Source organism: Xylaria bambusicola (assembly GCF_022495145.1).
Source record: "Xylaria bambusicola strain CBS 139988 unplaced genomic scaffold F5B22scaffold_4, whole genome shotgun sequence".
Classification (NCBI taxonomy): Eukaryota; Fungi; Ascomycota; class Sordariomycetes; order Xylariales; family Xylariaceae; genus Xylaria; species Xylaria bambusicola.
The window spans coordinates 660489-687564 of record NW_025953557.1 but is presented as its reverse complement, the minus strand read 5'-3'; the positions used below and the strand labels follow the sequence as shown (position 1 = coordinate 687564).

General features: G+C 47.7%; 8 protein-coding genes across 8 annotated transcripts; 3 read left to right on the top strand and 5 right to left on the bottom strand.

The window, feature by feature from the left end:
- Nucleotides 1–5107: 5107 nt before the first annotated feature.
- On the bottom strand, nucleotides 5108–8622 carry F5B22DRAFT_642514 (uncharacterized protein; the record flags this gene model as incomplete). The annotated part of the gene is made up of 4 exons (XM_047978137.1): nucleotides 5108–8170; nucleotides 8256–8326; nucleotides 8400–8430; nucleotides 8500–8622. The coding sequence occupies 4 exons, from the start codon at nucleotides 8620–8622 to the stop codon at nucleotides 5108–5110; spliced, it is 3288 nt and encodes a 1095-aa protein (XP_047834862.1).
- A 1536-nt stretch (nucleotides 8623–10158) lies between these two features.
- On the top strand, nucleotides 10159–12233 carry F5B22DRAFT_590188 (uncharacterized protein; the record flags this gene model as incomplete). The annotated part of the gene is made up of 6 exons (XM_047973787.1): nucleotides 10159–10608; nucleotides 10674–10767; nucleotides 10861–11130; nucleotides 11185–11302; nucleotides 11356–11429; nucleotides 11510–12233. Coding segments are annotated over exons 1-6 (1150 nt in total), but the record flags the coding sequence as incomplete, so codon positions are not given.
- Nucleotides 12234–12499: 266 nt separating this feature from the next.
- Nucleotides 12500–14264, bottom strand: F5B22DRAFT_633599 (tryptophanyl-tRNA synthetase; the record flags this gene model as incomplete). The annotated part of the gene is made up of 7 exons (XM_047976852.1): nucleotides 12500–12778; nucleotides 12830–12883; nucleotides 12945–13374; nucleotides 13442–13661; nucleotides 13724–13773; nucleotides 13834–13919; nucleotides 13974–14264. 7 exons carry the CDS (start codon nucleotides 14262–14264, stop codon nucleotides 12500–12502), a joined length of 1410 nt encoding a protein of 469 aa, XP_047834860.1.
- A 302-nt stretch (nucleotides 14265–14566) lies between these two features.
- Nucleotides 14567–16338, top strand: F5B22DRAFT_590182 (uncharacterized protein). Its single transcript, XM_047973786.1, has 3 exons — nucleotides 14567–15363; nucleotides 15458–15587; nucleotides 15660–16338. The coding sequence occupies exons 1-3, from the start codon at nucleotides 15057–15059 to the stop codon at nucleotides 15766–15768; spliced, it is 546 nt and encodes a 181-aa protein (XP_047834859.1). The 5' UTR covers nucleotides 14567–15056; the 3' UTR covers nucleotides 15769–16338.
- Nucleotides 16310–17289, bottom strand: F5B22DRAFT_344117 (uncharacterized protein). Its single transcript, XM_047970924.1, has 4 exons — nucleotides 17181–17289; nucleotides 16941–17072; nucleotides 16550–16733; nucleotides 16310–16458 (listed from the first exon to the last, which is right to left on the bottom strand). Exons 1-4 carry the CDS (start codon nucleotides 17191–17193, stop codon nucleotides 16422–16424), a joined length of 366 nt encoding a protein of 121 aa, XP_047834858.1. The 5' UTR covers nucleotides 17194–17289; the 3' UTR covers nucleotides 16310–16421.
- A 1213-nt stretch (nucleotides 17290–18502) lies between these two features.
- F5B22DRAFT_642509 (tRNA synthetases class I (C) catalytic domain-containing protein) lies at nucleotides 18503–21327 on the bottom strand (the record flags this gene model as incomplete). Its single annotated transcript, XM_047978136.1, has 6 exons — nucleotides 18503–19552; nucleotides 19606–19795; nucleotides 19936–20103; nucleotides 20186–20973; nucleotides 21036–21049; nucleotides 21111–21327. The coding sequence occupies 6 exons, from the start codon at nucleotides 21325–21327 to the stop codon at nucleotides 18503–18505; spliced, it is 2427 nt and encodes an 808-aa protein (XP_047834857.1).
- Nucleotides 21328–21736: 409 nt separating this feature from the next.
- On the top strand, nucleotides 21737–23751 carry F5B22DRAFT_590170 (tRNA methyltransferase complex GCD14 subunit). Its single transcript, XM_047973785.1, has one exon. The coding sequence runs from the start codon at nucleotides 22143–22145 to the stop codon at nucleotides 23664–23666; it is 1524 nt and encodes a 507-aa protein (XP_047834856.1). The 5' UTR covers nucleotides 21737–22142; the 3' UTR covers nucleotides 23667–23751.
- A 7-nt stretch (nucleotides 23752–23758) lies between these two features.
- On the bottom strand, nucleotides 23759–26233 carry F5B22DRAFT_344083 (phospholipase A2). Its single transcript, XM_047970923.1, has 2 exons — nucleotides 25795–26233; nucleotides 23759–25714 (listed from the first exon to the last, which is right to left on the bottom strand). Exons 1-2 carry the CDS (start codon nucleotides 26133–26135, stop codon nucleotides 24220–24222), a joined length of 1836 nt encoding a protein of 611 aa, XP_047834855.1. The 5' UTR covers nucleotides 26136–26233; the 3' UTR covers nucleotides 23759–24219.
- Nucleotides 26234–27076: the final 843 nt, after the last annotated feature.

Below are 27076 nucleotides of genomic sequence, written 5' to 3'. Positions count from 1 at the left end.
CCTGCCCGCCCGAGTTCTTAGTGGACTTGGACAGGTACCGGTACTAGTATACCTACCTAGTACTAGTGGTAGGTATGTAGCGACGCAGATGTGATCAAATGGTCCGATATGAAGCTACTTTAGCTACTTTAGTGCTAGTGGGGGACAAGTGGCCAAGCAATTGGAGTTCGTTCGCCTGTCTCTGGCCTGTCCAACGAGAACGTTGCGGTCTGTCGCTGTCTGTCGCAAAAGGTACCAGAGAGTCGAGAGCTCTGCAGAGAGGGCTCGGCGCCAACAGGCCAATAGAGAAACTATCTGGCCCTTACTATGTTCCTTCCAAGGTTATGCGTGCGTATTCCAGAGAGTACCTAGATAAGTAGGTATCGTGTAACCGTCGATCATTGATGAGATCACACACCCAGATTGTCGAGATATCGTCAAGCCCCTCTACTCCATGTACCGTAGGTGCTATGACTCAGTCAGCAGGAACCAGATACTGTAGTGCAAGGTACATGTGATGATAAGTAGGCAGAAGTAGGTATGGGTCAACAAGACAGGACAGACAGGACAGACAGGAGAGGGGGTCGCAAAAGCGCAAAGGCGCGCAAAGGAGCAAACCAACCCCAGATCTCTGCCCAGATCATTCCAGCTTGAGCGCTGCATACCGCATACACTCGAAAAACTCGAACAACACTAACACAAACTACCGGCCCTGTAGCCAATCATACAGCGTTATTCCCTGGGGAAGTGGGTATAAAGTGAAGATCATACCCACTTCCCCAGGAATTAACGCTGTATGATTGGCTACAGGCCGTTAGTGTCTTGTTAGTGTTGTTCGAGTTTTTCGAGTGTATGCGGTAGACCACTGGGCCCGCTAATGCCCAGTCGCGCAACGTTGTACAAGCTAAGAACCGCACTACCTACCGGCTGCCGTTTTTTCTATCTCGCTCTCGGTTTCGCCGGCGCCCTTCTCTAGTGATAGCCCGTAGACTGTACTTAAGTAGTCTCTAGCGTGCTTTTGGTGTTTAGTATAAAATCAATTGGGATGCAGCTTGCGAAAGACTTGAGCCCGGTGCCGACTCAGCTAATCGTGCCAGTGGCCTCCGGAGTGCTCGCCAAGGGCTACCTAGGTAGTCTCCAGTCGTCGGTTGCCTCCGGGTATTCTACTGTGCCGCAGGACCGCGAAGATAAGAATGGTTAACCGTAAGCAATGGTAAGAGAGATCGTGTACGAAGATATATATATGGGGTCGTCGGATAGGTAGTCTCTTTTTTTTTTTTTTTTCTTTACTGTGTAAGTCGTCTTCCTCCCCTCTGACTTTTTGCCCTTTCGTTTTAGGTGGAGTTGATGGACAGACGGGTGATCATTTAAGCTGAAAATTTGAGCTGAAAACAGGACTGGCTCCCTCTGAAGCGCCGAGGAACTGCCTGCCTGTCAGCTCAACCAGCCTACCTCCCGAGTCGCCTCTGCAACGTAGCTATGGCTGTGAGCTATAGCAAAAGATGCTATATAACAGGTAGGGAGTGACTACTACCTACTGGCCAAGTTTTCAATCGTATAATAAACGCTCGCCAGCGTGCTTGAATATAGGTGTTGTATTGCGCCTGACCTTAAGCACCGCCAATTGCCTCAACCGGAATTGTTGCACCGAAAGCAATGCCGCTTGTTAACCTGAGACGGCTCCGTTGCGTTTACAGTGTAATCGTGACCAAAAAGATGGCTGACCCACTTACGAGAAGGTCTTGTATGTAGTAAGTAGAACCGTAAATTTTGACGCTCTCGGGTTCTCACAACGACACTCGGAGCCACGCTGGGTGGCAAGGATATCATGCAATGAGGATAAGGTGGTTTGCATTGGCAGGGGACCTCTGGGGCCTGCGAAGAATTACCAGCAGTCAGTACCTGGTAGGTGATCCAATGATGCATTGAGAAGGTAGTACAACTTGGAGTTTGTATGTGTTTCCATGTAGATGGTCAGGTTAGTCGGTCATATAAAGATTCAATGACCGGATGCCGCCTCCGCTTCGTCCAACACAAACAATACAATCAATCTGCTGACATATACTACCGTCTCCAACCAACCAGGCGTAGTCACGCTCGAGCAGATGAGACTCTGGGGTTGACCTCTATGGAAAGCCTTAGATCTTGCTGAAACGTTTCGACATACCGAGTTCAAATGACAGCCAGATCAAACTGACAGTTCCTCCGAGCACTGCCCGAGTGGTTTCCTCGTCCAGGATGCTCCCCGCTCAGAATAAACAATGGCCAGTGGGAAAACGCCCTGCGTAACGTACCTGAAAATGATGTGCAGCAATGACAGGTGCCAGGTGTCAATCGTGAAGCTTCCTCTCCTCTTTGAAAACAACAACACAATACGTAAGCAAGAGTGAGAATAGAAGAGGGATATCTCTAGATAGCGCGAGCTGATACAAGACGCAATGCAAGGCCTGAGGTACCTGAATGCATCTGGCTGCATCTTGGCGGCTTTATATACATACCTACCGGTACATACAGCACAGGCGAGATGTCGCCTCGCCTATCTATCCCTTGGGGAAATCCCCCAAATAAAAATTAGTTCTTCGTCCGTCAAACGATCCAAAATCTTGGAATGATACATGTTCCGCCATACTGGACGTAGTCTACACGTCATTCCCTATATCTTGTAATATATAAGCCAGGCCTGCCTTGAATTGAAAGCGTATATCAAGCTGTCGCTATAACTCCAGGCCTACCTTCGATTGAACGGGTATATCAGGATACCTACACTTATAATACCCACTGTATTCAACTGCCCTTAAGCCATTTGGATTCGAGCATACTCTTCTCGAAGTAAATGCCAGCAACTTTACCACAAGTCAATATGATATGGGACGCCTGTTGACTCGTCCCGACTTACCTAGGTAGGTACCTGTATGGGTGGTGCATTGACACAAGCCTTGTTCAATCCCAGTTACATCCTATCTTCTCAACTGCAGCCGAAGGAAAGATTTGACAAGCCTACGATGCGGCCTTCATTACCTACTACAGGCAGATACAGGTACGGGTACAGGTACAGGTGCAAGGCGGTCAGGTATGCATCATGTCTCCTGTAAGTAGGTAAGGATTGCAAGGATGCGGTGCAAGTGTACGGCGCTCCCCAGTTTGGCAAGGTGACCGCACCGCCTCTTGGGAAGCTCCAATCGTGTGCCGTCAAAACATCACGCCCAGTACACCTCCGCACTACTGTACTACTATAGGTGTATATAGCTTCTCTTCTCTGCTTGACTAGCTCTTAACCGCTCGCGTATCCATTCCAGAGAACAAGGTTTATTCCGGTAGTCGTAGTCCTACTATAAGCAACCGGACCATAGACATATACATCCTCACTCAGCTTATTACTGTAAGGCAATCAAGTCAGTCACCTTAGCATCCAACCCTCGAGACCCAGAGCTTACAGTATCCCAGCTCGCATCAGCTCTCGCGGATAGTCAATAGTTGCAATCCACGGACATGCCCGCCCCTCCATACATGTAAGCACATATGTATGTACTAGTACGTGGGTGAGGATTCTGGTGAGGAGAACCCCTTCCAATGCCTCTGTCTCACCCTCCCCCCCACAGCCCAGCCTATCAATGCACCGATGCCATCTCTCATGCCGTGCGAGGTATCACTACACCTGCATTCGGGGACGCGGCTGAAAACGGCTCGCACATCTCCGCGCTCTTATCAGCAAACCCGCCTACGGCAAGAGAACAAAGTGCAAAGTGCGGGGGCAGGCAAGCTCCTACCCAAGTACCTACTAAGGATATGTGCATGTATGTATTTCTACAGGAGGCTGGTCGAGATGTTGTAGATCTACCTACAGTAGTGTACCCCAAATCAATACGCATACCTACTATGTGTACAGTTAGTAAAGAATCTCTTACTACATGTAAGTACCCGCATAGGCGACCGTCCAGCGATGTTTGTTGTCGCTTAGGTAAATTTTATCTACGGGACGCCATCCGGGTATCAGTTCTGGCGCGGAACATTTCTATCAGTCTGTACCTATCCACACACATGAGCATGTTATGATTATTAGCCTCGAGCGAATGAGTCAGCTCTTCCAATAGTAACGGGCTTTGGATTGGGTACGTAGGTATCTAAAGGCACTGAACACCAAATGGACTTGCTCCCCCAAGCGATTGACGAACCACAGAGGGGACAAGGGAGGGGGATGCAGCAAGGCAGAATTGCCAAGAAAACGTGGTTCAGTATCCCGAACAAAAAAAAAGAAGGGTGAATGAAAACCGCCCCCACGATATAAACCTCCATTCGTTTGGAAACCATTCCAAGAATTCCCTGAAAACAGAGTAATTACCCCCTAATCTGAACGCTAACCTACCAATCAGGGCCTCATTCCCCCGGTTCGTGGGAAGAGGAGGCATTTACACTTGCATAAGGCGAGCCGGCTTGGCGACGAACCAGTCGCAGGCTATGGATAAGAACCGTAAAAAATTTCCCGATCAAACACTTAACATCTCGATCAAGATCATGACCGTTGGGATAGCCTCTCCACCCCGGATGCTAAGTTTTCCGTTGCCCTAGGTTTATCTACAGAATCTGGGTAAATTTTCCCACCCCGCCGCCCCGCAGACCAAACACTCAAAGGCCTTAGGCTTCCTGCTATGTACAGTACTCCAGAGCCGAAAGAAATGCCTCGGGTAGACTGTCTTCTCATTTGCTATCTCGACGTGCCGAACCGCAGGGCTATGTTTGCACCCAATACCTAAGACGGAATTGCGTCCGGGCAGCATCATGTTCAGAAAGCTCACGTCATATGACGACATAGATCGGCGGCTAAGAATTATAGTGCGTCCCGCTATTCCTATCACAATGTCTGGCTCCTTTGTAACCTCGAACCATCTGTACATATATACAGCACAAAGCATCGCAAACCTACTAGATGTGCATCCCGTTAATGTATTTACCTAACCTTCAGCATACATAATAATCACTACGCCCCTTATGCCGTCTTGTGGGCATTCCCTTCGGTGGCGTATAGAATTAGCCCCTGAAACAATAACTCCTGTAGATGCCCAGAGCGAGACGCCGTAAATATGCAACCTGTAGCCATTTCCCAAATAACGAACAGCGGGCAGGACCCTGCTTAATCTTCCATCTCGTCCTCTTCAACCAGTCTCCCAAGGATGAGGCTCTGTATGACCAATTCATCGTTCAGAGTCCTAATCCGCTTCGGTGGCCGGTCCTTGTTCACATCAGTATCCGCGCTCATACGCTTACGTTTCTTAGAACCTGTCTCGCTGCAGCCGGAACCGAAAAGGGCATTTCTCGCATCCTGGAGATGGTCATCCACATAGACCCAGTCGAAGGCTTCATCCCCAGACTCGCATCCTCGTAACTTGGCCCTAGCCTCCTCAACGCTCTGGACACGCACAAGAGACGCTCCGAGCACTTGAGCAAGGAAAACGTAAGGTAATCTCTTCTCTTCGTTCTTGGCTTTCTTCATTATGAGAAGAATCTTACTCTCGCCAAGTAGCCTCGGTCGTTGGGATATTACTTGCGCCAACTTGGCTGTCGACGCGTCGTATGGTTGAAGGTTTCTAGACCGAATGGCATCCCCAAGTAATGTACTTGATCCCGCACATAGAAGATACGATGACCAATCAACTACTTCCTTCTTTGATACACAAGTGGTAACCCACTTAGGTGCTAGACAAGGAATACCCAAGGCAAGGGCTTGCATGTATTTTACCTTTCTCGAGTGTCCGTCGGCTATCAGAGCGGCGAACCCAGTCCCATTATTGACGAGCTTCAATGAACTGGATAGAATAGTTGGGTGTGGCGCCTTGACACTTACTGTGAGCGTATCGAATTCAAAAAGGGTATTGAATCCATCGTCCAGGATTTTACCACCTTCCTGTCGAATCATCTCTTCGATTCTGTTCTTTGATACAGACTTATCTTTGCTTCTTTGAGAGTGCTGACGATCCTGGAATGAGATCGCAAATACCATCCCTTCAAATAATCCATATTTTGTCTGAAACTCACGCAGTGTGGTCGACTTCCTAGGTGCTTTACGAGCGACAGCCCGAGAGTCTTGTGTAGAACCTGTTGATGGTTTGTCCAGCTCATCTAGTGATAGAGAGCTGTGACGTGAAAACCGACCCTTCCCTTTCCTAGAGCTTTGCCGGGAGCTATCACCTGGCTTCATTCTCGCTAAGGATGGTGTTACGTCGGGTAATGACGAAGACGGACGGCCCCTTCGCTGGCCTCGGTCCTCTGCAGGAGAAGAGACAGCAGTAATACTTTCCAGAGGCTCAACATCATCCTCAGTATTTGGTGTTAGGCTAGAGGAAATGACTGGTGTTGCTGACAGTACAGTTAGTGTGGATGACGTTGTGCCGGGATCAGAAGGTAGAAGAGATTCAGATGCTGTCGAGGATGGTGTTTTCGGTTTACCAAGCCTTCTGGATCGACGTCCGGTATTTCGTTGTGACGTGGCCGGGACGATAGGTGGGGACGATGCAGCAGCACTCGAATCTCTACCCCTTTTATCAATGACTGATGTCACAGATGGATTGCGCTCTGACTGGCTAAGTTTGTTCGGTGAGCATGATGGTGCGACGAAGGCACCTTTGGGTAGTGTTGGGTAAGATGATGGAAGTAGACCACTGGGGGCACTAGAGCTCTCCTTCATGATGTCCCCGATCAACTTTGGTGGTTCGGTAAAGGTACAAGCAGGACTAGTTTCCGGAATCATCTCCCTATCTATAATTTCTGTAGGGGCACTTGATGGCCGACCAGGTTCATCACATATAGGTTTATTAGCGTCTGTAGCCGGTAAGGTCGGGGTGTCACTTCCACTCGGCGGCTTCTGTTGCACTATTATATCTTGCGAGTCGACTACAGTTTCTTGCGAGGCGCCCATATCTGCAACAATGTCCTCATCGTGCTGCGGGATACACTCTTCAGAGATCGTCTCTGGAATACCTTTGGTACGTCTAGAGCGATTCGTCGATGGCACCTCAACACTAGCTCTCCCTGTGCTAGGAAGAGGTACGCTAATTTCTGGGAATGATTTTGACGCTTTTGCTTTGTGTAGCCTAGCGCGCCGGCGACGGAGTTCAGCCTCTTCTCGTTCAAAATCTGAATCTGCGCTGTGTTGACTCGATGACCTCGTCCTCTCACTATCTAGACTTGGCTTTCGGTAGGGGCGGTATTCATTGATAGGCTCCCGTCCAATTCTGACTCTGCGAGAACCAGGCTTCGGGAGTGGGGATTTATCGACATCACCCTGGTCTCGCTCTTCAGCTGTGCCTGGTGCGCCCACTGGGCTCGGCGATCTAGATGTCCTGCTCTCTAGCGGCCGAGATGAATGTTCGGGAAAGCCGGGTGTCGACATATAAGGCGCAATTGGAGTGCTACCAAACCCTCTGTTTTTCAAAGGTGACGATGTAGGATGAGTCGGTGATGTTACATTATTCCCAAAAATATTTGGCGATGGGCGCGATGATGTTGGACTAAATTTCTTGAGCCCAGACGTTGGCTGCGTCTGGCCGAATAACTGGGATGCTGCCATAAGCTGACCATCCCCAGATATAAAGGGCCGAGGGAATACTGCTGGAGTTTCGGGGGCGAAGGGGTTTGCACGGGCCGTGGAGGGTTGTGACGGGAATCGGGATTGATCATGTGGATCATCATTTTCATTATTTTGAGGAAAAGGCGTGACAGGCTCAACTGGAGCGGTATCAGGTATGTCGAATGAGTCCTTGAAGCTCACATAGCCAGTATCTCCCTCTTGCAGGGTACGATGCTCTTCCGCCAGAATTCCTGGTGGAGATGATGGTTGCGAACCATCGCGAGAATACTGGTCATAGCTGCGACCTTCATTCAACTGGGTTAATGATTGAGAAGACATGGCCTTAGTCTGCGTCTTCAGCGATGCGGCAAATGGTATGGATCCGGATATATCATCGTCTCGTATATCTGGGTTAGAAGGGCATGCATCGCATGGGGCGGGAGGTCTTTGGGCGACCCTGGTCTGGGCCTTAGTCGATGAAGGTGCTGTCGACCTGATTATGTTATTTGTCCGACTTGATGTAGCACTAACAGCAGTAAAGTCTATGTTGGAGTGGGTATTACGATTGGCGCAGATGTTGGTGTTGAAGTACAGGATGTTCGCAGACGCGTCGGACGCGTTCCTGAGGTGCTAGATTTCGTCATCAGTACCACCCTTGTACAATTGAACAGCCGCGTCCGTGCGTGAAAGTCTCGTCAGGGTACGTGTATCTTACCTGGGACTGTGGGGATGATGGCTTTCGTCTTGTTGCGACTGGGTTCGAAGCCGGGGCACTGACAAGGTCCACTAGCAAAACAAACCGTGTTAGATAGGTAGATGAATTTTATAATGCCTAGATAATGGTATTCTGCGTTTGTACCTTTGGTGTTCAGAGTGGGTGAATTGGTCGTCTGGGGGGACATGATCAGCTGTCATTGGCTAGAGCAGGGAGTATGAATGATGTGCATATTCTCGCTTACCACGCCGATACGGTGCTCTTGAATGAGAAAAAGTAATTTGTCGTGGCTGTCTTGGCTACCATCCTCACCCGCAAGGGTTTTTCGCTCCGCCACAGGCAGCGACCTTGCCAAATTCTGCGGCATGTCGCATGTCTACATGTAGCATCCGAACTGCGACAATGATAATGGAGAGAGAGAGTTTGGAAAGGTGAGAAATCAATTAACGCGGCTACAGCATTTAGCTATTTGCCTAGATCTTTAGACAAAGAACGCGACCTGGACGCGGAGTCATATGATGCAGATTAAAGTTCGAGTCTAACCTTATCGGGTATCTAGCTCTTTTGCGTTGTTTGGGACAAGTTGTGGTTCAACTACGGTAGGTAGGTACCTACCAGAGACCTTACATAGTTACGTACATAAGTACATATCAGGTGTAGATATAAGCCGATATCATACCTGGTCAGAAGGTTCACGATAATATGTATCAATCTGTGTACGTTAATTGCTAGATAGTGCCTCTACTGAGGCTACCTAAGGCATTAGCTTAGGGCATAGGTAGGTATGTTGAAGACAGGCCGATACTCAGTACCTACCTAGGTAGGTATCTACCTGCCTAGTAATACCAGTGCAAGCAAGATTTGAAGGCAAGTACATCCCTAAATCAAGTACCTATGTACTCTGGCAAGAAATACATTATGGACATATCCTAGGTACTTGAGTACCTACCTACATGTAGGTAGTTGCTTATATACATAGATATCCCGCCTCATTATTGAGTTCACCTGGATTTCTTTCCACATTGGGTACCTGAATACAACAAGAAGGGAACATCCAATCCTAGAAGTATCAGCATAAAGGTATAATCTGATAAAGAAGTACTTTGAGCTGGTAATTATATGAGTTGAAGGGACAAGATATATCAATATGGTCTGCTAGGCATCGGTACCCTTATTGCATCCTGCTTGTTTCCCAATCTAAAAGACACCAGCCCTTACTCATGGAAGAACTCATAGGCAGATACTGTTACGAACTGTGACTCTAGGTTGTTTCTCCGGCTTCAGCACAAGAGAAAGACCAAAATGAATGTCACATAGACACTCGATAAGTATTATGCCTTCCCCACTGATGATGGAACAGCTGTTACTAGTGATGAGAGTGTTGGTCTGGAAGCCATTGCTGATACAAGATAGCGAACCTGGGCCAGTAGGAATGATAAGGATGATAATCAAGATGAACACTCTATACATGCTTCACGAAGGCTTGCTTGAGTAACGTGGACATGTGTCAAATCTTGGTCAACTATATGCACATATCCATCTCGTAGGATTGCACTAGGTACTCGAAAGCTGACCCATTCATTGGTGCAGTCTCAGCAGCATATGTTTGTTGGGGCAGACGTTGACATAGTTCACGTAGTTCACGATCACCTACCTACATATATGTACATATATGTAAGTACTCGACCTACTGAGGTGGTTACTTACCAATGGCATGAAGGGGTGTAGGTATCTACCCGGGTACTAGCCACGTAGATAGTGGTGACGGTACCAATACGTAGGTACTAAGTATCTATGTAGGTACATGTAGGTGTATACAACCTCCATCTGAAGACAATTTAGATACAGCTGCTAATGAGAAGAAGATGGGCAGGTACGGGGCGTTTTCCTGCTCGAGTCCCTACTTCCTCCATGTCCGATGTCCAAGTGAGACCCCACTCCTCGCAAGTGATTGTTTATCCAGCTCACAGGTTGCCTTTTGATTTGATTTTCTTTTGCACAACATCACACAAGGGCTTTTTGTAGAGACTGAACCTTTGCCAGTCCTGAATCCCGCCTGATGCCTAGGTATCACGGACCTTCCACCCAGCACTTTATACGACTCGAGACATCTTAGCATATTCACACGCGCACGATATCATCCAATATGGAATGGATCGAAGAGTTGCACCCTGTGGTAGCACCAGACGTCGAGGACTCCCGTAGCAAGCACGGAAACATCCCCAAGATCGAGGTGGCCATTTGGATTGTTCTCGGCTTGGCCGCCTCTCTTGTGGTGTTGCGTATCTACTACCATCTCTTTCGGGGACGTCACCGTCTATGGTCTGATGACTACTTTCTCATGGCCGCACTGGTAAGATCCTTGCTCGATCACATATGATACACCACTAGCTCCTAACCGATTGACTAATTCCGCAGTTATGTCTTATTGGCAATGCTGTTACAATATGGGAATGGGTTCCATACAAGTTTGAGCCGAATGTGACCACTACCCCCTCAAAGACTTTTGTTTGTGAGATTCCCCTCAGCTTTGAAGATTTTTTTTTGAAGATAATAATTGTTCACGGCGGCTTGCGGAATCATATTTATTGACTAGATACTATAGTGACTGGTAGTTTGATGGGGCTTTTCAACTCCTTGGCTTTGGCTTTCAGCAAGACATCTTTGGCCATCACATTCATTCGACTCACAACAGGATGGTGGAAGAGTAGTTTAGGCCTCTCAGTTTTCGTCATAGACATTCTTTTTGCCATCCAGGCATGGAGTTACTGGGTGCAGGATTGCGATGGCCCGACCGAGCCCTTTCGAGTACAAACCACGAGAGACGGATGTTTATCCTTTGAGTCCATCACATCTCTTCGGCTCACTGTACAAGGTATGTGTCTCTCCAGGACAAGGAGTTATCATTACTAAGAATTACAACTTTTAGTGCTTTCCTGTGGCCTGGATGCGTATTTCACTATCTTACCTTGGAAAATTGTGCAGTCACTTGAGCTCAAACGATTCGAAAGGATCGGCTTGGGCATTGCAATGAGTTTCGGTTGCGCGTAAGTCGTTAAACTTACACTTAGAGAAGAATACTAAGTATGGCCCTCATTAGATCTCTCATTTCCGGTCTAGTGAGAATGGCCGTCTTACTACGCCTTGCCAATCAATCATATGAGCATCAACCATGTAAGATTTCTATCGACTATACTATATTGCGGCTTACTCAAAAGCCTTGTCACCGAAAAAATTCTAACACAGTTTACCAGTCTACGCGGTTGGAGGCTACCTCTTCAATTACTTTGAACCCAGTTTCTCCATTGTGGCTGCTTGCATGCCTGTCCTTCGCAAAGTCGTCATGGACACGACTTTATGGGAAAAGATTGCGTCAGCTTTCAACTGGACCGCACGTCGACACAAGAAGAGACCGCCTCCTACTGTCCTACCAATAAGCGAATTCTCGGGAGATTCTGCATTCGAGGGTAAAGGCACCTCGGATAGGACCGACACGACACTGGTGAGACCTGAAACGCCTGCGATGCCTACGCTCGCTGTAATACCTGTCTTACCTTCGACACTCAGAACTGAGTGCACTCATACCAGTCCTCATCACTGGTTGAATATCGCCAAACAATTGTCTAATATGCGTCGCATGACGTAGATATACAAGAACTGACTGAGAGTCGACCGATTTGAGCATGTAAAGATTGGCGATGCAGCTGTTTGAAAGTACTGTCACCTACTGTGTAACATACAAGATGTATAAACATCGCTCAAATTTGACCTGGTCCCATGCCTAAATGAATACATGAATTTGAACTAGCATGTTCATTTCTCATCTCATTTCAATTGGCGCTAATGAAACCTCACCATATATATGTTCGCAAAGGCATAAGGTTTTGTTGTTTGGAATCAGCCTTGAGATAGGGGTCACGCATAGTCCCTCTAGCTACGGAAATGCTCATATGCCAATGCAGAGTCTAAATTCGGTACTGTCAGGAAAGCTCGACAGACGTTAAGTATTAGCCGCTACTCTCTTGTGACGTAGATTAAGTAATTAGATATCCGACGCTCAGATTGTGACATACCGTGTATACGCTTTGTGTCTACATAAATTGTATGGAAGACACCCTCTTGATTCTACCAGAGTCTCCCATTCTCGAACAAGATCTTGGGGTTGTTGACATATTGCCACATGTTCAGTTGGAATGCGCTTGATGAACTGTTCTTTGGTTTATTATGAAGCCCGCCTGTCTGATCTAGGCAGCTGTTCTCTCTGCAGCCTTTGCTGCTTTCTTGGCAGCTATTTGTTTCTCTTTTTCTAGCTTTTTGAGTTGATTCTTCGAGAGTTTTCCATCACCCGTACCTTCTGCTTGTGTTTCTGAGACTGGTACGATTCTCTCTACTCGAGGGTTGCCTTTCCATTTCAATGGCCGAACTGACATGAATTGTTTGACTACATCATCCGTTGCCTTGGCTCTTCGCTCCTGAAAACCGGCTACATACTCCTGGAGATGCTTAATGCAGACTGCTTTGAGCTATAGAGTTGTTAGCAAAGACATAATATTCGATGGTATAAAGATACGAACCTCTCCAGTTAAGAGCTTGCCTTCCCTGTACTCTTGACCGAGCTTAGCTAACTCCTATTTATCATTGATTAGTATAAAGCTCTCTCGAAATGCCAGAGAGTCAGATGGATTATACCTCGTCGTCCTCCATGAAGAACTGTAAATACTGGTAAGCAACATCGACATCTGGATTACCGCCTAGCTCCCGTTGTTGCTCCGCTGTTTCTTGACCACCTGAGAATGCATATTTGTTGATTTTATTCTTAATCTGATTGGGGGTATCTTTCATGAAAATGGCCGAGCTATCGATACTTGCAGACATCTTGGAGCCGGGGCCTTGCAGAGCATCTAGGAATCGAGAATGAATCAATGACGGCTTGGCGTACTTCAACCGTGTCGCGCAGTCACGGGTCAAACGGAAATAGGGGTCCTGATCGATAGCGCATGGGATGAGACAGGGGATCTTGGCTGTCTCTTTCTCGTTGTCGCCAAAAATATGGGGGAATGAGGTGGCAAACGATGTGCTGCCTTGAATACTAGCGAAGTGAATCTTGCCAATGTTCGAGCTGTGGTCAAGTTAGTCAAATTGCACGATATAGGAAGCTATTATTGTGTAGAATGGCTGGATTATACCTCTCATTGAAGCCAAAAACGGCCTTGGCTACATTGTAAGTCACAAGTTTGCTGAATCTTGTGACATTCCTATAAAATGCGCCGCCCATGTACTCGTAGTCGGAGAATATGAAAGTTTTGTCCGGGTCAAATCCGATCGCAATGATATCCTTACAGTTATCATGTGAGTAGCCAATGACCTCTTCAACCGTGCGCTTTTCTGAGAATAGAAATTTCTCGTCTAATAACAGTCTTGGTTAGTTGCTGGATGGTGAAGGGAGGAAATGGTAATGTGCTTCGTACCATCGGTAAGCATAATGACAAGAGGAACGTCAAATACATCTTGTAACCATCTATTGGGTTATTTTTAGTCCCAGAATCTAGTCTTCCCAGATGTTTGCGAAACTACTAACTTGCAGAAGTCAAAGATTTGCGTGTGACCAATGTGCATCGAATCGCTACTGGGGCCACGACCGGTATAAAGAAAGAACGGCTCTCCCTGTGTGCGTGGTTAGCTGACAATACTAGCTAAGAAATGTGATTCAAGCTATACTTTTTCATGGCGATCAAGGATAACCTCCAGATCTCTTTGACTGAAGACAATCTGACGTCTCATAAACCTATGGGGTTTGTGCCCTGTGACTCGCTCGAACCGATCTAGGACAGCTTGATCTATGAGCTTGGTACCAAATTCTTCTACCAGTTTTTTGTAGTCAATCGCCTTGACTTTGCCATCTTCGCCTACTTCTCCGGAAACATTCCAAGGGTCGACAGTTTGCTTAGTTGATGGAGGGTTCGCAGTAGGGGGGACTTCGGCGGCGGGCGCTTCTGGTTGAGAAGCCATGATTGAATACGGGCGAGAAACTCGCCAATTGGAAAGACGTACAACTGGAGCGTACGAGAGTTCTGATTTCCAAGCCTGTTGACGAGTCCTAAAGGGATTGGGGTGAGTCACATTTGCAATATGTCACGTTGCGACTACGCGGACCTGGCAATTAAATCCATGGAGGGGCACTTCCCGATGATGCAGGTGGGCTTGGAGGGGTTCTAGCAGGGGTCTTTGTACTGGTTATGTACATATGTAGATTAAGGTACCTACATAGGTACCCATATATGAATATTTAGTACAGCAAACATCCGTTTAGGGGCCTACACATATGTACCCACGAAGTACTACTATCCTCAAGTATCTACACATGTGCTTACACATAAGAGTTATTCGTCCTCCAAATAAGATCTTTAAATTGCCATTCGATAGCAGCATTCATGTCGCAATTCGATATACGTCGGGTAAAATTGACTGCCTGGACAAAACCAAACTCGGTGGTGCATTGCTGACAAGAACGGCCTAGGTATCATTTTGCTTACGCTTGGACAGAGTACCTACCACTTGCTTAGGACACTTTGCTTCATACTGCTTGCTGAGAGACGTGATCGAACCTGGCTATAACACTTGAAAATGGCGCTGTTGGTCAATGAGATAACTCTGTACTAAGAGAGTTATTACTTGGTCTATTTAACTTATCACCACAAAAACTACCTACATACGGTATGTAAGATCGGGGCCTAAGTACCTATGTAGGTAGATATAGTTGTGGACAGGTGGCCCCACCTGGACGACAGCTGGAGGGATATCATGTCACCTTGCAGAGCTTCAAGTCTCCACTTAAGCTTGAGGTCCAAATTGTTTATCGCAGGCAAAAGCATCCATACCTATGATCCAACATTCAATAGCCTAGCCCACCCCGAACCAGCGCGCTTCAAACCCTCCGAGTACACGCGTCTCTTTTACAATCCCGAGCATTTGAAGGAGTGTGCAGCATACACAGCCATAATGACGTCCACAATTGGCATCCCGATTAAACTCCTGAACGAGGCGCAGGGCCACATCGTCACGCTCGAGATCACATCTGGCCAGACATACCGCGGCAAGCTGCTTGAGGGTAGGTCTATTCAAACCCTGCCCGCACGGGGTGTTATTTGGATGATATTCCCGCCGGCTACCTTGTTGCATTGCTGCTAACCGAGTCTACGCAGCCGAGGATAACATGAACGTACAACTTAAGGACATCACTGTAACAGCGCGTGACGGCCGAGTCAGCCATTTAGACCAAGTCTACATCCGTGGTAGCCACGTTAGGTTTTTCATTGTGCCGGATATGTTGAAGTTCGTCAATATCTGATCTATCTAGTCTGAAGGCGCAAGGGACACATGGCTGATATATATCCTCTCCTCTAGAAACGCTCCAATGTTCCGAAGTCGTAATGCCCGAGGTCGTGGTGTCGGTCTAGCCAGAGGACGTGCGACCGTCAGCCGTGCAAGGGCTAGTGGTCGCGGTGGGAGGTAATCAAGAGTACGACAAAATCAAAGGCTATTTCCGCAGGGGTTGAGGCTGAGGCTTGTGGGGAAGAACACCAGAAAAGATACCTGAGAGACCGGCCGGGTCACGGTGATCAGCTACCTACTTGTTCGACATTTCATGGCGTTTGGGGTAAAATTGATGACAAATTCTAGTGGCATGGGATATACCAATCTGCGGATGTGCATAGTAAGACGACGCTTCGATGGCTTCACAGGGGCTTTTCCCATAACCGGATATGGCAGCTTGGAAAGCTTTTAGGCGCTGTGCCCGCATGATACAGAAAATAGATTATCATCTTTCTCTAACGCGGGTATAGCTCATTAGCGAAGTGAACATGGACTATAGTGTTTACACAGAATGAGAGATAGCGGCGATGGTATTCAGTGCACTCTGGCGAGCACCTCGAGTGTACTTAGATTCTTGGTTAGACGGACGAACTTTGATCTAGTCTTCAGTGGGGGACGCAGCATCTAAAGATTTGGTTCTTACATTACAGCTAAAAGATGCAAAGTTCTCTCACGTGAAAATATGATGGCATTTAGTAATTGCTTTTCATTTAAGATTTCTTGGCTTTCATTTGCATAAATCTCAATTCTACGAGACATATCTAGCCACTACTCCCCTACTTCATCATGCACCTAATATCTCATGGACGGATGAGGGTCGTAACTGTTACTACATAGGTGCATAACAAGTTAGCTTCATAGGTATACTTTGACTTATAGAACCATGGCGGACACAAATCTAAGGGTGAGTCCTGACTTACGGGTCGAATTGGTCGTACTGGCCGTACTGCTGGTCGTATAAGTGCTCAGCTTGCTTCTTGGCTTGGTGTTTTGCCTTCTCGCGGTCAAATGCATCGAGGCCCTTGGTCTCAAATAGCTTGTCGACCTCAGCGCCGGCAATGCCTACCAAGAGTTCCTTGGCGAATCCATGGTTGACTGCCTTGCCTGTTATATCACAACGTCCATTAGCGAATGTCATTGGATCTTTCGGCTAGGAAGAGTTCAATTGGAGCTATAGGTGCTTCGGCTCCATCATAGAAGGGAACAGGATGAGCTATAGTGGGAAGCTTGTGAATGAGTACCACGGGGGATATCGATCATGGAAGCACGAGAGTTTGGAAGGTTGGTCCAAGATAGAGAGCGTTGACATACCCTCAGCGCGCTGGCGATTTTCAAAAACCTTCATAGCCTCAAAGGCTGCACCACCAGCGATGAGCTCGTGGCTTAGGTGTGATTCGTGAGGCTGGCCATCGTAGATTTCGTCTCGCTTCTGACGAGATTCCTCTACGAGCAAAGAGAGCGTATGTTAGCACCATGGTAAATAGATAATTAAAACAGTTCCAGTCATCCCTCAGTAGAGACCTATAATCAACGTAGGGGAGGGTAGCATACCAAAGCCGAACATATTGAATAGTTGTAATAGATACAGGTAGCTTGCTAAGTGTTCCTCGAATTGATAGAGTAGAGTAGAATGGTTCCATAGACATCTAAGCTGACGAAGAGGGGTTGAGAGGATTACACCGCTTTATATAACCGCTGACTCTTTGCCGAATTCCGTGCACACATCCAATTACATAACGCATGATGAAACGCTTTGATGACGAAACCTGCCTATAGGAGGCAAAACGTCTACCGATATTACGACGCAGGTATCCCATCGATAGAGAACCCCTTGACGTATGCTGGTCCATACCGAACTATTGGTTGGACATCTAGCTCAGCCACCAGCTTCCCGCCATTTAGAGGGTATAGGAGGAGCACTAAGCGAAGTTAGGGTGAGATGAAATCAAGCTTGAGACTGCCTCGACTGCGTACATAGGAGGGACTCCACATCCACGGCTGACATGGGAGCCCACTACCCTAGCCATTAGCTCATAGAAAACTAGGATAATATGATTTCCTTGTTGCCGCTCAAGTAAAGTAGGGGATTTTTCTGCCTTGAATCATGGAGTTGATATAGTCTAGCCTAGAGTCTCTAGCGTCTGTACCTGTTTGCTGACGAATGATGTGGCTCATATTATGATGCTGCCTTACTTGGTAGAACAGGATGTGTAGTATCGCGTGTTGTATGGATTACGCCGCTGCAATACGGACACATTAGCTGGATAAACACGAAGAGCCGCACATAATTCGGCAAGTTTGAGCCGACATTGATACAAGTTCTAGTGGGCTCAGTTAGTCTTCTACTCAAGTGTTAGGTTGGGAGCTTCTGCCTCGATCTTTTGCTTGTGACGGCATGGGAATGCGAAGCGCCAATTACACATCAAGAACACGGAAGTAAGGCCGAAGATCGGAATTTGTGGCGCACCACTGTTTGTCGCATGAATGAAATCAAAAGCCTGATGTCAAACCATGACAAGGAGTATTGAGAAGAGGCTTATTGCTCGACGCTCGTTGATATGTCGTCTTTGCTCCCTCCACTAGAGGCTGTTGCCAAGTCTATTAGAGTTCTTGGCAATGCTTGTTCGAACCTCCATATATAGCACTAACTTCCCTTGGCAGGGGTGCAACCATAAGCTTACCATAAAGTAGAATGCATGTTCTTCTATCACGTTTAGAAGAAGTAATGAAGCCCAAATCGATCACTTCATCGATGTCAATCACGGAGCTGGAAGGTACTGACAGGAACCGGGCAATTCTAAGCGTCGACACTGAAGGTGGGAGGGGGTATGTTTGACCCCATAATATTTGCATATCTTGGCACAGTTTGCCCCTCAGGTGCCCCCAAATTTCGTGAGATACTCACCATGAGCCTTCTTTTGTCTATCCCATTCCTTCTTGAGCTTTTTGAGTTGTGCTTTTGGCACATCGCTGCCATCTTTCAACTGTGTAGGCATGCCATCAGAATCCCATCCAGCGTATCGATCGTCATTCTTGAACATATCTTGCGGTGAGATCTTGGCCTTCTCCCATTTTTCCGCTTCGGCTTTTTCTCGGGCTATTCTCGCTTCTTCCTTGGCCTTTGCTTTTTCTGCTTCCCTGGCCGCTTTCTCCTCCCTTGCTGAGATGAGCTCTGCCGCCGGAATGAACTTGATTAATGATGGTTGACCATCTGGTCGGTCATCAAGATAGACGCCAATGTTCGTTAGATCATAGTCTCGAATGCGATCGCTGAGACTAAGGATGGAAGCCTTGAGTTCGGGAGCGACGGATGATACTATGCGCCGTAGCTCGTCACGCAGTTTAGATGTGGCACGGAGGAATGGTAACCCCAGCTGCTCGGGATCTCGGAGTCCCGCTTTCGCCAACGAGTCAAATTCACTCTTTGGCGATTGGGAAAAGAGGTCTGTCAATGTCTCTGAGCTAGGAAGATTGAGTGATTTAGCGTCAGAGAGCACCGAGTTGTATACTGCCTCGTAAGGCTGTACCGCTGTAGCTGGGTCTATATCCGCTGATGCAGCTGCAGAAGCCCACCCGAGTCCGTTGTAGGGTGGTTTTGCGTTAGCATCTAGACCTAGGATACCGACAATCCTGGTAACCCATCTCGCAATAGACTCAACAGCTGGTAAGTCGGTATTGCCGTTGGGAGCACCAATACTAATGTTGGCTTTTCGAATAATATCCGCGAGCACTCGCATGACTTGTGGGGTGTCAAATGAATTGCTTAGTGCAGTGTCGACATCTCTCTGAGCTTGTTCTAATTCAGCCACCAGCCCCTCTACAGGCTTGTTTTCACTGAGAGAGATGCCTTCGACTCCACTGTTTAGAGAAGTGGTTGTGTCATTGGCTTCTACCAAAAGTGACTTGACGTTGGTGAAGAAGTTCTGGATGCATCAGTAAACCAAGTCAATGCTAGTGGCGGCCACAATTGACTTACATTGACTGTAGTTTCCCAGGAGTCTGCCTGTGTTCGCATGCTTGGTGTTATCTCTACACCATCATTCCACCTTCCATGTAAAAAGACGACACGCATAGATCGAGCAGTGTATGTCGACGCTAGAGCATCCTTTATAGTCTGAAAATTCTTCAATGACTTGGACATTTTGGATCCTGAGATAGATAAATGGCTGTTGAATAGTCAGCCATTTTCGTCTCGACAAAATCGACAGTTTCATTGATCTCAGGACGAGATAGAACGTTGTCCACATGGCCTATAATGTTTTCGCTAAAGGAAAAATGACAAGAAACTATACAAGGAAGAGCCTACCCCATATGCAAGAAGTAATTAACCCAAACGTGTTCACGTCCATGATGGCAGAAGTAAGCCTCGGTCTGTGCTAGTTCGTTGTCGTGATGCGGGAAAGCGAGGTCTATGCCGCCGGAGTGAAGATCCATATGTGAACCAAGAACATCAGATGCCATCACGGAGCATTCACTAAACATCGAAAGATCAGCATAAAATGCGCTTTTTCCCACGGAAAAGCAAAAGAAACGTGAGGGATTCCAGGAATACATACATATGCCAGCCAGGCCTTCCATTACCCCATTTGCTTGGCCAGTAAGGCTCGCCAGGTTTCGATTTTTTCCATAACGCGAAATCTCCAGGGCCCCTCTTTCCTCCAAGGCTCTTACCCAAAGAGCCCTCACCCTCTTCTTGGAGAGCCTTGTCGTTCCGACTCTCGGGCCGTAAGCGCGCATATGTATTACCGGCCTTCTCAAAAGCCGTGATATCGAAGTACACAGAGCCTTCGGCTTCATAGGCAAACCCCTTTTCTACGACCTTCTCCACAAAATTGGCGATCTGCGGTACGTATTCGGTAACTCTCGTTACTACGTCGGGACGAAGGACGTTGAGCGCGTCCATATCCTTTGTGAATTCGTTCTCCATGAGTTGCGTAAGTGATGTGAAGATAGTCTGGTCGCTTGTGTCGAATGTTTCCTTATAGAGAGAGTCAAAGTATGGCAACAGTATCTCCTCAGCGGCCGAAAACAGCTGGTTGTCACGAATGGCAACAACAGCAGAGTTCATGTTATTGATGTGCATTTTCAGCTTCGCCTCGTCATCGCCGGGTTTTCCTTCTCCGGTCAATGTCCCGCCAGCCAGAACTTGTCCATATGTGGTATCTCTTCGGGTTACATAGTTATTTATATCCAGCGGGCCGTCGTCGCCCTCGACTAGCTTCGGAAGATTGCTCTTCGCATATGCCTTGAAAGCGGCCATGCCTAGCTCAGTAAGCTCAGCATCGGTATATTTCTTTTTCTTCTCGTTCTCAAGTAGCCGCTGTCTTCGTGCTCTAAGGATGATCTGCAAATGACAAATGAGCTTCGCATTCAAGAGAGCAATGTAGGTCATGTCTTGAGACACACCTTGTCGTCGATATCTGCACGCCAAGTATCATTAGTCTTTGTTGGCAAGGATCGCCTGCGAAAGCTGCGGCGTACCTGTAAAGTTCATGACAAATTTGACATCAAAGCCGAAGTAATGGAGCAGTATACGCCGGATAATATCAGTCGAGACATAGTTGCGCGCATGACCCAAGTGACTGTGGTCATAAACAGTCGGGCCGCAAGCATACCACGATATTTTTCCTTTCTCGATCGGGGTGAAGGGAACTGGCTGCCCCGGCCGCAAGGAGTCATGGACCTTGATTGAGTCCATCGCAAGTCGTGTTGCGACGCCTCGACGGAGCGGGAATCGAGTCGGGTGTGATCTTGACGTAACCAAGCAAAGTTGTCGGAATGATCGAGAAGAGAAGAGGAGCATCAAGTAGAGATAATGAAGGGAGAAAGAGGTAGGGGAGGGGAGGGGAGAGAAGACCAAAGGAGCGACGTGTCTCGAAAATCAATATAATCAAAGTCGCATTGAGTCACACCATGGGGGCTTAACTGCGGATAGCGAGCGACTGAAATTGGCTTTGTCCCTGAATAGCCTTGCATTTCAGGCGGGCCGAAGCCCTCTTTAGCAGTGATCCTAGCCACTTACCCCTCTATCTCTGGCGAGGGTGTTACCTGTACTTAGTTAGCTCTAGTACCCCGCCATTAGCGCATCTCTTCACTCATCTCAGCCTCATAAGAAAAAAATAACATGCGAAAAAAAGACCCAAAAAAGGCATGCAGTTCATCTACTTCCTACTTACCTACCTACATATAAAGGTACTTAACCACGATTACCTAGATGCATTGAAGGACAGACACTCGTGTGAGACCTAAATAATCTGAATCTATTACTTGGATTCAACGAAACCTGGTGTTGAACTCGGTCTTCATTCCAGTAGCACACACTCGTTGCGCTCTCCCCTCGACAACAGGGAATCGTAACAAAGTTGTCAAATAAGCAGAGCCAGGTGGAATAAGCTACACTACACTACCTAGGTACTACAATTGTTGCTTAGGTATTGCCGTGCCGTCAATTATAGTACCTTGCACCTGGGCAATCGTCAAAATCTACCTGAGTAATTACGCTGTTTTTGCGAGATGTCCAAAGTCTCTCCATTTCTTGACCCGGGGCCGCTGACTACGCCCGGTGCCCTTGCGCTTGTTCACCTCTCACGCGACAACGTCGTTCCTGTTTATCTGAAAAATGATTCAGGAAACACGGTGGATGGCTATACAGAAGGCTCCGTCATCAACACCCGCTTCGGTTCATTTCCACATTCAACACTCATCAGTCAGCCCTGGGGCTCACAGATTCGCGCTTCCATTGTAGATACTGGGTCGAGAGGTCGAAAACGCAAGCTGGGGAACGTCGTCGACCCTGACACTACGGGGAATGACACAGAAGCCGTCGCTTCTAGCACCAGCAATCCAAAGGATGTCAGGACAGCTCCCACTGGTTTTATCCATGTTCTTCCGCCAACTCCTGAAATCTGGACGTCAAGCTTGCCTCACCGGACCCAGGTCGTCTACACTCCCGACTATAGCTACATCTTACACCGTATCCGCGCACGGCCCGGGACTCAGCTGATTGAGGCTGGCTCGGGGAGTGGGAGTTTTACCCATGCCGCAACAAGGGCAGTCTATAATGGGTATCCAAAGAGCTTTGGAGATAAGAGAGGAAAGGTCTGGAGCTTCGAATTCAACCACGATCGTTTTCTAAAGATGCGAGAGGATGTCCAAGACCATCGTCTAAGTGGCCTTGTTCAAGTTACCCATCGAGACGTGTACAACGACGGCTTCCTTGTGGATAACCAAAGTCCAGAGGCTGAATGCATCTTCTTAGACGTCCCGGCGCCCTGGCAGGCTCTACCTCACTTGTCGCGTACGAAGCCAACACCTTCTCAGCTGGCTAGCTGTGGATTGGAACCTCTAAATGACGCGTCTGATAACTGGGTATCTCCGCTATGCGCAGATCAAACTGTGCATATCTGTACATTTTCTCCTTGTATTGAACAAGTCACTAAGACCGTTGAGGTCATGCGTCGCTTGGGCTGGATGGAGATTGAAATGGTTGAAGTCGCCCAAAGGAGGATAAATGTACTGCGCGAAAAAGTTGGATTGAATATGCCTTTAGAACGAGGTACAAATCAATCGCCTCGGAATGTGGTGGAAGCCGTGACGAGGCTGAAACAAATCGATAGCCGGTTTAAAGAGCACCATAAGAGCAGACAGGATACCGATGTCAATATGGAAGACATTGATGCTGAAACTAGCCACGAGGACCAGACTGGCGCTGCTGACGATGCGGCAAAGGATCTTGATTCGGGCGATTCATCTATATCAAAGCCCTGGATGGCTGGACGACTAACTCACCGCACTGAAGCTGAGATCAAGACGCATACATCTTATCTTGTCTTCGCTCTGCTTCCCCAGAAATGGTCAGAAGAGCAAGAAGCTGCTGCTTTTGAGAAGTGGCCTTGTGGAAAAGAGAGCAAAGTGATCGGTAGTCTGGACAAAGAGACTCGTAAGAAAGAGAAGCGTGAACTGCTATGTGGGAATAAACAGAAAAAGATGGCTGCTTCTAGTACCTCGAGTCCTGTAGCGAAGAAGAGCAAAATCTGATCAATCGATCTTTTCTACAAACGAAATAGAATCGCATTATACCCAATTTAATACAATTCAACCATCGTTGATGATCGTCCCGCATACTTGAAGTCAGGCTAGGCAATACCGCATTTCACTGAATTGGTTTTATCTAGACAAATCTTACACGTGCTTACTCAGCCCTTCTGACTTTGATGTTACAATCACTATCACCAACATCAAATAAGCTAAGCTAGTCTTGCTTTCTCCTCGAGTCTTTTGCGAGCTTTTCTGAACCACACATGAGAGCCTCTAGTTGGGTACTGCGAAGGAAATTTCCGCCTATGCTCATAATGCCATAAGCTATAAGAAAATCGAAGGACAACTCCGGAACAATTCATTCTAATGACTCACACCTTTGAATTCTACGCACGAATCTAATAACGTTAGTATTCTAATCCAACAGAGAAATCTGGTTCATTTGCTGAACATCCCTTCCATCTATGCCGCTCTCAACGCCGGGCGCCATACATTCAATCTAGCCAGATTTTAAGAAAATTATCCATACCCAATGAGAAACAAATATCCAAGGTTAAGAGTCATCTGGAGGATTCCCGCGCAACTTTTGCTCTGGGGCAGCAGCGAAGACACTTGCGGTCTCGAAGTCAAACTTGCGCTCGACAGCTGGGGAGTCGCTCGGTTCAATAACACCAGCCATTTGCGCCTCCGTATCCTCAACGCCTTCAACCGCACCCTCTGCTCCTTTCCCTTCTCCCTTCTTCTTCCTCTTCTCCTCGCTAGCCGCATCCTCGCCCATGCCAACAATATTAATCCACTTCCAGGCCTGTACAGCTTCGTCTGTCGTCGCCGTATCATCATCCCGTATAGCGTTTCCCTCGTGATCAAGAATCGCCGTGTCATCTGTGCATACTTCACCCTTTCGGAGTGAGACCGTCTCGCCATTAGGCGTGCTCGATTTGGTATCTCTGCCTTTGTTATCTACCAGATCAACGCTCTGAGTCCCAGCAACTGGGATATTGTTGACGCGCAGCACCTGCAAAAGAGCCCGAAGATTAAGCCGTAAGGTGCGTCCGGGGGCCGAGGACCCGAGGACCTTACGCGTGAGCCAGGGGAATAGGAGAGCAAAGTCAGACTGGTCTAAGTGGGCAGAGCGGTTCACGTAGAAGAAGTGCGGAGTCGTGGTGTCCGTGGGCGGCGCAACGACATGTGACGAGGGGTCTGACGAGAGGACACGTGCTGTTACATGCAAGTGTTCGCGCCATTTGAAGAAGTCTTCAGACTCAATAGCTAGTACAGCGTTTCCACCGGGTGGCTGTAAAGGAGAGGAAGGAGAGTCAGAGGGCGCGTAGACAGGTAATGGGAGATTAAAAAGTGGTTCCGTGTTCTTTGCGGTAAGCGGGAAGCACCACATGTCTAGCAGAATTGTGACGTTTTGTTGAGTAACCTGCCTGCAGATAGACGATTCCCAATTTGGTGTGTAAAGCGGCGTCTTCATCGCCTCGAGTTCTGGCCGCCCTGCATAGAAGACTGACTTGAGGAACTGGACAATAGTCGCGGCTCCGAAGCTGTGTCCTGCAAATACCAAGGCGCCAGGGTCGTGAACATGTAGTTGATTTGAAAAGTGGTCAAGCATTGGCATGTTCTTGTTCAAGTTCGTTACCTTCCTCCCTTCATCTATGTTAAGGATGGCTTCATATAAAAGCCCGAGCTCCCAGAGCCGAATCTGTAACTGCGTATTCCTTAGCTCGTGTACCTCGTCTGTCGGGTCGTGCGAAATCTTGGTGTAAGGAACCATGCGCTTTGAACCACGTGCAAAAAACCGACTCTGATGGTATGGCAGCCGTATAACCGAAGCTATGGCGCTGCCGTCTCGGTGTTCAGGGCAGAAAACTACAACTCCATGAGAAGCGAGCGACCCGGCGATCTGTGAGTATGCGTTTCGACTTCCGCCCAAGCCATGTGAAAATATTACCGTCGGCCACCGGTTGTTCGGGGTCTGTGGCTTGAGAATTGGCGCATTTTCGACAACGGGAATAGTCGTATAATGAAGATGCCTTGGGATAAACCTGTGTCTTCGATTAGTCTGGGAAATCGTTGCATCTTGCCCCTAGGCGATAGAATTCTAGGCTCTTAAGGAAGAACTTACGAAGCAGCCTCAGCAAGGAAAGCCCCTACACCTAAGAATTTGATATATGCAGAAAGATAGTCACGCTGCGGAGCTGGCAGCCAAGTAATTCGCTTCCCTGTAGCATTTGAATCACATGGGTAAAATATGCGGAACTGAATCGTCTCGATCTCGGCCGCATTATCCGGCGCCGGTGCAGGAGACTCTAGCTCACTAACGGGAATCTCGATATCGACGGTGCCGACTCTATACTGGCCAGTGAACTCAGGAAAGCGCGGAATAGGGTTCAGCTTGGAGAGAATGGAGGTCCATTTGTCTGAAGATTCGCCCTCCGCCGTTTGCGTCACGTTTTTTCGAGCCATAGCCGGAAAGTCCGTTCTAAGTAAATGCACCACCTTTTTCGTCTTCAACCCCCCAGTTCGGATTTGAGGATCACGCTCCCACCAGCTACAAAGCAATTTGCGAACGTGAAGTTTGGAATCACGTTGCGAAGTGAAAGTTGTTGTTCTGTGACGATGCTATGCTGAACAGGACAAAAGTGCCAGTAGTCGCCAACCTTTTATTGAAGCTGAACAAATGAAAATAGAAAAAGAAAAGAGATCATGGGGCAGAAAATGATCAATCGGGTATCACTTGGGTTGTAACTTCTATAGAAGATCCTGCAAACGCCGAGATGCCGCAGCAAAAGAAGAAAAAAAAAAAAAAGAATGAGACCAGAAGCAAAAGCACGAGACAGGACAGAGAGAGGGGACCTGCGAGAACAAACATCTTCTACTAATAGAATCGGGACCCAGGTAATTATTTCGACCCCGGAAGAAATGTTGAGGATGGGCGCGAGCCATGGCTACCAATCGGAAGGTCGCCCTGGCTTAGTGCCCAGACTTAGTGCCCAGGCTTAGTGCACATGTCGGTGGGTTTGGGTCTAGACGTCATTCCCGCCTAGGCTGGTTCTGGCTGATGGATCAGGGTCATTTAACGGCAGACCTAGCTAGTAAGCGTAGGATTTGAAAAGTAAGGTACCTATCGTACTTGGTAATTACCTATCTGCCACTGCCATCTGAAAGGATCATTAATACTTGTTGGCATGTGAAGCTTTGAGAGTGAAAGGAAAGGCATATCGCCGTCGAGCTGGTCTCCAGTGTACCTAGGTAGTCAAATTTGAAACTGGCCCCGCGCACTCTATGGGATTGCGTCACAGTGCATGTGCATGTGCATGAGAAGATCCCAAGATCTTAATACCTATACTAATACCTATTTTCCCCTCAAGTGCGTCAGCAGCTCTTGAAAGAGCTACATATGTACG

Bases quoted from the DNA above. Each gene is read 5' to 3' on its own strand.
- F5B22DRAFT_590182 (XM_047973786.1), top strand. From the start codon at position 15,057: ATGTCACCTTGCAGAGCTTCAAGTCTCCACTTAAGCTTGAGGTCCAAA. The intron at 15,364-15,457 runs GTAGGTCTATTC...GAGTCTACGCAG, and splicing joins CCGCGGCAAGCTGCTTGAGG to CCGAGGATAACATGAACGTA. The intron at 15,588-15,659 runs GTTCGTCAATAT...CCTCTCCTCTAG, and splicing joins ATTGTGCCGGATATGTTGAA to AAACGCTCCAATGTTCCGAA.
- F5B22DRAFT_344117 (XM_047970924.1), bottom strand. The intron at 16,734-16,940 runs GTATGTCAACGC...GTGATATAACAG, and splicing joins AAATCGCCAGCGCGCTGAGG to GCAAGGCAGTCAACCATGGA. The intron at 16,459-16,549 runs GTAAGTCAGGAC...GCACCTATGTAG, and splicing joins CAGTACGACCAATTCGACCC to TAACAGTTACGACCCTCATC.
- F5B22DRAFT_590170 (XM_047973785.1), top strand. From the start codon at position 22,143: ATGTCCAAAGTCTCTCCATTTCTTGACCCGGGGCCGCTGACTACGCCC.
- F5B22DRAFT_344083 (XM_047970923.1), bottom strand. From the start codon at position 26,135: ATGGCTCGAAAAAACGTGACGCAAACGGCGGAGGGCGAATCTTCAGAC. The intron at 25,715-25,794 runs GTAAGTTCTTCC...TCGAAGACACAG, and splicing joins TTCCTTGCTGAGGCTGCTTC to GTTTATCCCAAGGCATCTTC.